Below are 10,000 nucleotides of genomic sequence, written 5' to 3' on the forward strand. Positions count from 1 at the left end.
ATCTTTAGATGAATAATGGAAATGGTGGCTTAATAATAGTAATAATGATAATGGTAATAATAGTAATAATAATAATAATAATAGTAATACATAATAATAATAATAATAATAGCTTAATACACGTAATAATAATGGCTGCACTAATAAGCAAATAATTAATAATGGACATAATCAATAATAATTTACTATGATAATGAATTAATAAATGAATAATAAAGATAACAAACATGTGAAGAAAGATGAAAAGAAACACAGTCACGTCTTGAAATGAACAATAAACCTCACGTTTCGAATGAGACTAAACTCCTCATCAGGAGATAAAACTCCTTTCTGATGAGGTTTCGATTCCGTGTCGAAACGTGACGTTTTATACACAAATTAATAATCTTTTCGTATTGTGTTTTTCTTTGATAGATTTTGTTCCATTTTTTCGCAAAAAATAAATCTATTAATTATCTTGGAACTCTATTTAAACATAATATTTTTATCGTTTGAAAATATATCTATATTTTATACATGTATATATTTTTTTCTTTTCCTTCTTTTTAATCATATGTTTAGATTTATATTTAACATACTTAAGCACACTTCATATACATAATTACTACATTTTCATTGTCTTTTATTTTTGCAACGTCAAGATAACGAATTAAACAAATACATAAATACTTTTCAGAAGATAAATGAAGATGAAATGAAAGCAAACTTTTCCTTCTTGAATCTAACTTTCCTTACACTACAAAAAGATATTTGCAATTGCACTCAGTTGCAGGCTCATCTTGTAATTATGTGCAACTCAAGAATCAACGTGAATTTTGTAATGTATAATTAAGTTTTTGTGTTTGTTTGCCTTATGAAGATAATAGAAATGAGAATAATGATGATGTCAGTAATGCTGATAAAAGATGTTTTATTATCACTATCATGTTTTATCAGCAGCGGCAGCATACTAATATAAGTATATTAGCATATCCTCGCCTTTATTTTGTTTACTATCCCTAATATTGTCATTATCAATGTCATCACTACCATAATTATTACGTCATTATCATCACTGCCATAAACACCAGCAAAATTAATATTAAAAGAATAGTATCATTATCATCACCATTATGGTTGTCTTTAATCATCACATAATTAATGTCAAAACTTGAGTTCTAATAATAAAAATGCATTTCTGAATTCTTCGTTCACATTAATATTCTTCTTCTCATTAATAATAACCGATAATCTCCCTTAATATAAAAAAGCTCCCCCTTAAAAAAAATCATTATCATATGTACAAATATTATAAGAAAAAAATCCAAAATAGGAGCACGTGTACCAGTTTTTACTATTCCAATATACTTTCATCCATTCCAAAGAACAAACGATGAATGAAAATACTGAATGAAAAACACACGAAAGGAAAAAAAGAAAGATAAAGAAAACGTAACAAGGCGCAAACTCATACTTTAAAATGTGTAAATAAATCATCCATAAAGAAGACAAATTGTTATCTTTTTATTACAAACGATTCACACACACACACAAACACACACAAACAAACATACACACAAACACACACACAAACAAACAAACAGACACAAACACACAAACATAAACACACACAAACAAACACAAACAAACACTCACACAAGCAAACAAACACACACACACACACAAAACAAACAAATAAACACATACACACAAACAAACACACACACAATCAAACAAACACACACACAAGCAAACAAACACACACACAAACAAACACACACACACGCACACACACACACACACACACATACCCACACACATACATAACACACACAAACAAACACACAGACACAAACAAACACACACCCACACACCCACAAACAAACAAACAAACAAACACACACACACACCCCACCCATCCAAAAAGAAAGAAAAACAAAAAACAAAAACAAAAAAAACAAAAAACAAGAAAAGAAAAAGAGAGAGACAGCTCATACACATAGCGGTCTCTCTGCCCCTGGGTCCTGGGGGATATATTTGTCTGATAGGTTGATGCAAGTCCTGTGTTGCTTGTGAGGTGTTTTGACAAATGATATTGCTTCAGACTTTGCAAGAGCCCGCCTGGTCAGTGTCACTTGCTGCGTCGTACGAATCCGTGGCTTCAGAGTGTGACTTTATTATCAAGACTATTATTATCATTATCATCATCATTATCATGATTATCGCAATCATTTTTTAAAATCATTATCATTAGCATTATCATCATCATCATTATTTTCACTATCATTTTTTAAATATTTATCAATACCATTATCATCATAATCATTTATCATTATCATCATAATCACTATCATTTTTTAAATCATCATCACTATTCTCATCATTATCATGATCACTATCATTTTTAAAATTATCATCATTTTCATGATCATTATCATTATCATCATTATTACAATTACTATTATTACTATTATCATTAAAATTATTATCATTACTTTCTATTATCATTATCATTTTCTATTATCATTATCATCATTATTAACATCATTATCATTATTATAATCTAATACTATGTTATTTTTCTTTTTTATGCATGTAGGGTGATCTGTCTCTCTAGCTATATCCCAACATGCACATTACAGTATATGCATAGTATTTGTACCTATATTTATCCCATTAACATTAAACTCCTGGTTGGTTAATAACTTTACATTAATCATTTACATTCAGATCAACCAAATGCATACATTCTTTCCTCTAATTTCTTAAAAGGAATAACTCCAGACATACAGCTTCCAAAATAAACACGAAGCAATGCCTGTGTACAGTTGAAGTCACTGGCTTTATCTGGGGGTCAAATCTCTAGCAAGGAATGTCTATTTTCTTGTCAGCACTGATCACTGTGTTATTGTTAACATTCTTCTTCTTCTCCTTATCATTAATATATCAACTGATAGGCCCACTTCTATATGTATATAGAGATTTATAGATAAATAAATAAATAGATAGATAAATTGGTAGATAGAGAGATAGGTGTATGGTAGTTGTATTTTTTTAGATGCAATTATTATCATTACCATTAATATCAATGTTATTAGATATATATGTATTTAGATATTGATGTAATTCATATATATGTATTTAGATATTGATGTAATTAATAAAACGGTAATTAGATAGAGCTGTAATTCCTTATTTTTTTCTTTTACAGTTATTTTTTGTCCTTTTCTCTCTCAATGAGCCAACCCATTTCAACAATTGGTCTTTTTGTGTTCCATTTTCTCACTCACTATCAACTTCCCTTTCTCTCTCTTCTCTTTCCTCGTTTTCCTGCTTTTTATGTCTATCAACTTTCTCCAAGAATCCTATCAACCTATAGAGAGCGGTTAAATGTTTCGTTCATGACCACCGCTGGCACAAGGTATTAAAGCATAGTATTAACAAATAAAAATGAAAAATCCATAAATAAAACAAAAAACATATAACATAAGCAAATTCTTAAAAAATCATACGAAAGACATTACATCTACAAACCAGGAGTAAAACACCCAATTATTGTAAATTCTCCTTCTGCGACTTAGTCCTTCACGTAAGACTTTTCCAATGTATTTATCTCTTATTCATCTCACTATGAATTTCCTCTTTATTCGCTGATTAAATAGCAGATGCATGCAAGTCTTATAAAACCCAATATAATATGATATTTTATTAAATCTACAATCAATACTATATACACTGGATAAAAATAAAATTAATCATGCTTCGCTTCTTAAAGCATCGATTTTTTCTTTAATTTTCTCCGCTATATGTATGTAACTTCGAGCCTGCAAACGAATAAGATAGCATTAATGCAATGTCAATAAAAAGCATTAATAAAATATCAGTAAAAGAAATAAAGACATTTATGTCAATATTATTACAAAACAACAATATCAATAATAACAGTAATAATGATAATAATATTAATAATAATATTAATGATAAAAATAATAAAACTACAAATAGTAGTAGAGTTAATACTAACAATAATTTGAGAAGTAATAGTAGTAACAGTAACGGTAATGATAACGATGATGATGATGATAACAATAGTAATAATAATAATAATAATAATAATAACAATAATAAATATTAATAGTAATAATAACAGCAACAACAAGAGCAACAATACTAAAAACAACAAAAACTATAATCTCCTAATTACTATCACTCTCATAATGGTTTAACATCAGTTAAAATTAAATATATAATTTTTTTTGGTAATATGTATGAACCTGAACACATCTTATAAGAAATAACAAGCCACTCACAAACAACGACAAGGATTAACACATATCAAGATACATTATGTACTGAAATCACGTAAGCAAGAGTGACTCGTCCAAAGCTTGTAATTTACCTGAGGACTCGTAGGATGGGATAAAACGACTGGCTGGCCTTTGTCTGCCCCCAAGCGAATCTGGAGGTTCAGAGGTACGTCCCCTAAGACATCAACATCTGAAATTTTAAAATGGAAGTATTCTGCATTAGTCTTCTTATAAAAGATGTATATCTAAGTAAAGCTCGAGTTTAAGTGCTTATTACTGTTTTCTTTGTCCTTGTCTTTGAGAAATATTATAATTGGCTAGAGGAACTTCAACTTAATGAGTCTTTCACGAACTGTTCATTATTAACAACTTTTTTTGTCTATATGAAAGAGGAAAGAGAAAAGAAAACAAATGAAAAATGAAGCGAGAAAGTGAGAAAAAAAAAAGGATGACCAAATATGGGAAAGTAAGAACTGACCTAGTTCTTGAGCCATCTCTGCTGCTCCATCTTTCCCAAAAATGTGTTCCTCATGGCCACATTTTGGGCAGCAAAACACACTCATGTTCTGAACAAGACCAAGAACAGGAATGTCAACCTTTCTGAACATCTCAGCACCACGACGAGCATCTAGGAGAGCTATGTCTTGTGGGGTAGAGACTATCACTGCACCTGTTGATTTCAAGAATTATCTGATATTACTGAAGTCTAAAGACTGTCAACAGAGCAGAAACATCAAGACTTTGAAGGAGGTCAAAACTGAGTAGTAATAAATCTGTAATGCTAGTAATAACAAAATGATATTTCGTAACTCTCATCTGCAGTATTTTCCTCCAACTTTCTTTCATCTAAACACTTTCTAATTCTACTTATGATACTTCTTTAATCCTGAAATGAAGCAGAATATCCCCAAAATCTATTCTCACCTGTAACGCTAATCAGCTGGGAGATGGAAAGCTGTGTGTCACCCGTCCCAGGTGGCATATCCAGCACCAGGTACTTGAGCTTCCCCCATGCAGTGCGGAGGAGCAGTCTCTGCACAGCAGACATCACCATTGGCCCTCTCCACACAACTGCCGCCTTTTCTTCTACCAGAAACCCCATGGACATACTGTTAATAAGGTCATACACATACAGGATACTGGGATAATAAGTCACAGGGGATTCGGTCTTAAAAAAGTAATATAAGTAATAGTAATAATAGTAATACTTAATCTTATCAGTTAAAAGAAATGGTACTGATATACAGCAATCAACTCTTGTAATAGAAACCCAACAAATAGGCTGGGAATAAGAAATCTTCATTCTGCTTAATATACAATAACAATATTATACTCTAAATATTTTTGATTTGTTATCCTTCATCAAATAAAATGCATTTCTACTTTAAATCAGTAAGTCTTGATAGGAAACAGAATGAAACTATCACGGACAAATATTTTACAATCAAGAGCCAATATACAATGCACAAAATAAATTTACAAACCATTTTATGCCATAATTGGAGAGTGGGATCATATTATCATCTGAAATAAACAAACAGAAAAGTAAAGAAAATGCTGATTTATAAATTCTATGTTAATATGTGACATAAAAACTACTATTCATTAATAAAACTTGTATTCCTGTTCATTAAAATAGCCATCTCGCATCATGTCAAATAATATTAACTATTGTTTCAATATTTTTTTATACTTATTAGTATCTACTAAGGTAATCTAAAAAATATTTACATGCAATTTTAAATATATTTTGAAGAAATAACTTTACTGTATTTATAGAGAGACAATTATAAATGAATACTGTGGCCGAGTCAAACTCCTCTTAATACTAAAACCAAAATGAAGAGTGTGGTTGACTTACCTTTATCTAGCTCAGGCGCACCTGTCAAATTCATCATGCGAGGTATTGACGGACCAAACACATCCATGTCCAGGAGTCCAACTGCACCTGCTCTATCCACTTCAGACAGGGCCAAAGCTACATTCACTGAGGAATAGAATTAAGACCATTATGTGCATAAAATGTATATTGTATAATAAACTGATTTTGATCTGACCTACAGATATTTATAGGGTAATATATGTGTTTTTAACCCAAACATTTCCAAATTTACTGACACTTTAAAGATTATATGCATCAGTACAAGAATAAACAAAATATCTCATCTCTCTCCTCATATTCAAAATTAAATACCATCCCTAACTATACATCAATGAGTACCTGAAGTTGTCGATTTCCCAACTCCACCCTTCCCTGATGCTACTACGATAACATTTTCAACGTTCGGAATCTTTGAGCGTTTCGGAAGACTACGTGCCATCAAATTTTTCTGTCGCTCTGTTACCTGGCCTTTCTTTGCATGGATACCCTGAAAAAGAAGAAGAAAAAAACGTTTAAGAAGAATGATAAAAAATGAAATTAATCAACTAGTGAAAGGGCTGTGTGAATAACTTTCCTGGCAATGAAAGTAGGAACCTGCAACCAAGACTAAAAATAAAAAAAGAAGAACAAATAATAGCAACTATTAGTTATCTGCTGTAGCTTCTACAATTTGTGCTCCAGCAATGGCCAATAAACCTCAACCTTCTAACAAGGCAGAGCTCACATTTGCCTTACTTAAAAATAAGGCAATTTTTTCACAATACCTTCACATGACCGATCAAGACAATTTTGGTACTGATGGATTCCTCTCACACTCTAGTACACTCTATCATTGAAATTATGCCGTGGAACCCCCTCAAACCCCCACATTCTTGGCCCCATTCGTAAGGGAGGGCATGAAAGGTACCATGGGAATTTTAGGATAGACTAAAAAACATAATAACATAATTAATATAATACCTCACTAGTTTTCACAATCAGTTAAGTGAAGGTATTCTGAAAAATTACGGAAAGTAAATTGCTAAGAAGGTCTACAAGTTCTATTTTCCCAGACCATATATAATAAAGGTTTGCTGCGCATTGGTGGAATATGAAGCACGGAGGCCACAGTATCACTTTATTTGTAAATCTGACATGTAATTGTATGTTATTTCAAATTTGCACAAATTGTTATTCATACCAAGTGAAATAAGTGTTCTTTTACATTCTTTATTTCTATTACATTAGTTCCTTTCTATCTCTGCATAACCATATATTGATTGAGAACTACTTCTACAATAGGAAAAACAATACATGAAATAGTACCATTAATTCTGGAACAAGAAAAAGAAAAGGAAGGAAAATAAAAGAAAGAAGAAAGGAAGACAGAAGAAAGAAAGCCGAAAGAAAAAAGAAAGAAGAGAGATAAGAGAAAACAAAAGAAGAAAGAAAGAAAGAACGAGGAAAAAAGAAAAATAAATATGTGAAAATAAAACAGAACTTACAAACGGATCTCCATGACTTGAAAAATACCGGAAATTTAAGAATAAGTCTCTGCTTTTGCCATTAACACGAGAAAGGGCTCTGTGAGTGATGTTTGATATCATTTTGCCGATATCTCAATTATATTTGTAACGTAGAGAGTATAACTTGCATGTACTCCCAGCATAGAGAAACTGCAACTTCCAAATCCCTTTTGTTTACATTGCAGTGTGGAAGGAGAGTGTATGTAAAAAAAAACAATCCAAATCTTACTCTGATTTGTTTCATGTCATTATAAACTTACATATTAAGCAATTATTTAATTGGTCAAATTCTTTTCTTCTTTTTGATCTTACAGAAAGTAAATATCTATATATCCTATCCCTTGTGTAGTTACTTTGATGCTACTTTTAAAGACTTCATAAAGGCTAAAAAACATAACTCACACATTAGCGAACCTACATAAAAATGGATAAACTAACATTATATATGAAATATAGCATCATTCATATCAATTGATGTAAAGTAATGATAGCGGTAATATATATACATCTGACATAATTCTTACTAAACTGTACCGGATGGGATTTCATGACCGGTTGTAATGAAAACAACAATCTTATTTACGTAAGTATCGTTGCTTATTTTGTCAGAGTATTTTGTGTTATTATACCTTTTTGGGCCATTTGCACACATATTGCCATAGAAGAACTTTTGTCTCGGTTTATATAATTCTAAGTAAACTCCGCCAATACCTCGAACTGCATATTCTCCTGGCAATTTAGATTATTGAGAAAAATTTGCATGTCTAAAGAATTACCCATTATTTTTATGGCCTTTGCCAAAGCATGAAGTTAATATTACAGTATAGTTCCGGCAAACTGTTTGCAATGATTTTGGTATCAACGGGTTTCTCTCACTCTCTATTATCTAACTATAGAAATAATGGACAATATGCAGAGCGAGATAGTGCCTGAGTTGAAAGGTCAAATTGGGGGTAAATTCGAGAAATACCAGTAGAACACTAGTAGGCATAGTATATTAACATAATTCGGGGTTATGTAGGGGGCTTTACTCCCTTAAAACCTCTTCTAGGGGGCTGCCACCTCCACCACCCTCCTCCTAGTCTACAATATCTTCACTATGTATCTTCCTGCAAGATAGAGCCAGGGCAAACCAGGTATACCATCATTTCCAGTAGATTTAGGGGGCTTCTCCCCTTTAGACCCTTTCAGTGTGAAGTTGAAGACAATGTTTCCCAGTGGGTGTTGGGGGGCAGAGCCCCATCAAACCTCCCAAGTCACAACTTAGATTGTTTAATATTTTTTTGATGTGGAGTTGGGGATTTAATCTTTGGTGAGTACATATGTATATATCTATATCTATCTATATCTCTCTCACTATATATATATGTATATATATATATATATATATATATATATATATATATATATATATATATATATATATATATATATATATATATATATATATGCATATATGCATATATGCTGGGTTTTCTTTTAGCAGAATGTCATCATCAAATGTGAAACATCTGCTTCTGCCTCTCGCCCGTTCCTTTGGCACATCTGCGAGAAGTGACATAAACTGCCATCGAGCAAGCATAGCCCGCATTGGTCGCCTCACTTACACTCGCATGTATCCAGTCTCCATAGTGCAAACGGATGGTTCTACTATTAATGTCAGATACCATGAACCACGCAAGATTATTAAGGTAAGAGAAAGAGAGTGAGTTTGTGAGTTATTGAGTGAGCAAGAGAGAGAGAGCCAGTGAGTTTGTTGCTTCTTTATGATTAGCACTAATGGAATATCTTCGGTTATGGTGTGGTGTTTGAAATCTCGTATTACAAGGTCAGAGTTGTTGAAATAAAAAAAATAAATAAATAAAAAATAAAAGAATAAAAAAATAAAATAAATAAATAAATAAAAATAGATAAATAAATAAATAAATAAAATAAAAAAGAGTAAATGCTGAATAAGGAGATACAAGAACGGAAAATTTTCATTGTTTAGATTTAGACACAAGGCAATCAGCTGACATCATGGATACTATACTTCAACGGCATGTTCTTTGTCATTTTTCGTATTACTTGATATGATTGTTTTATGAAAATTGTGACTTTTGTTCTCCATGCCACCAAGATCCTTATTCCCTGCTTCTACCCCCCCAGTTGCCTCTTGATCTGTCGACTCTGAGTGAGGCAGAGAGAAGAAAGCGTCTGGAAGCTCGCAAACCGAAAGCAAAGGTAGGAAGAGGCTCATTTTGGACCCATCTTAGTATTTTTTCACCTTTCTGTTTAGTTTTCCTTCCTTTTTTTCTGTATTTTCTTTTTCTTTATTTCTTTATTTT

At 31.7% G+C, this 10,000-nt stretch overlaps 2 protein-coding genes across 2 annotated transcripts in view; one reads left to right on the forward strand and one right to left on the reverse strand.

Moving 5' to 3' along the window:
* Nucleotides 1-3,672: 3,672 nt before the first annotated feature.
* On the reverse strand, nt 3,673-7,861 carry Nubpl (NUBP iron-sulfur cluster assembly factor, mitochondrial). The gene is made up of 8 exons (XM_027363842.2): nt 7,653-7,861; nt 6,508-6,655; nt 6,148-6,273; nt 5,771-5,810; nt 5,211-5,395; nt 4,765-4,956; nt 4,379-4,476; nt 3,673-3,803 (listed from the first exon to the last, which is right to left on the reverse strand). The coding sequence occupies exons 1-8, from the start codon at nt 7,752-7,754 to the stop codon at nt 3,735-3,737; spliced, it is 960 nt and encodes a 319-aa protein (XP_027219643.1). The 5' UTR covers nt 7,755-7,861; the 3' UTR covers nt 3,673-3,734.
* A 1,264-nt stretch (nt 7,862-9,125) lies between these two features.
* mRpL55 (mitochondrial ribosomal protein L55) overlaps nt 9,126-10,000 on the forward strand; it is a 1,619-nt gene continuing 744 nt past the window's right edge. Inside the window, exons 1-2 of the mRNA XM_070114561.1 lie at nt 9,126-9,364; nt 9,822-9,896. Of these exons, the coding sequence (XP_069970662.1) occupies nt 9,161-9,364; nt 9,822-9,896 (279 nt within the window). The 5' untranslated portion in view covers nt 9,126-9,160. The remainder of the gene's footprint in view (nt 9,365-9,821; nt 9,897-10,000) is intronic.

This window comes from Penaeus vannamei, chromosome 36 (genome assembly GCF_042767895.1).
Source record: "Penaeus vannamei isolate JL-2024 chromosome 36, ASM4276789v1, whole genome shotgun sequence".
NCBI classification, from domain to species: Eukaryota; Metazoa; Arthropoda; class Malacostraca; order Decapoda; family Penaeidae; genus Penaeus; species Penaeus vannamei.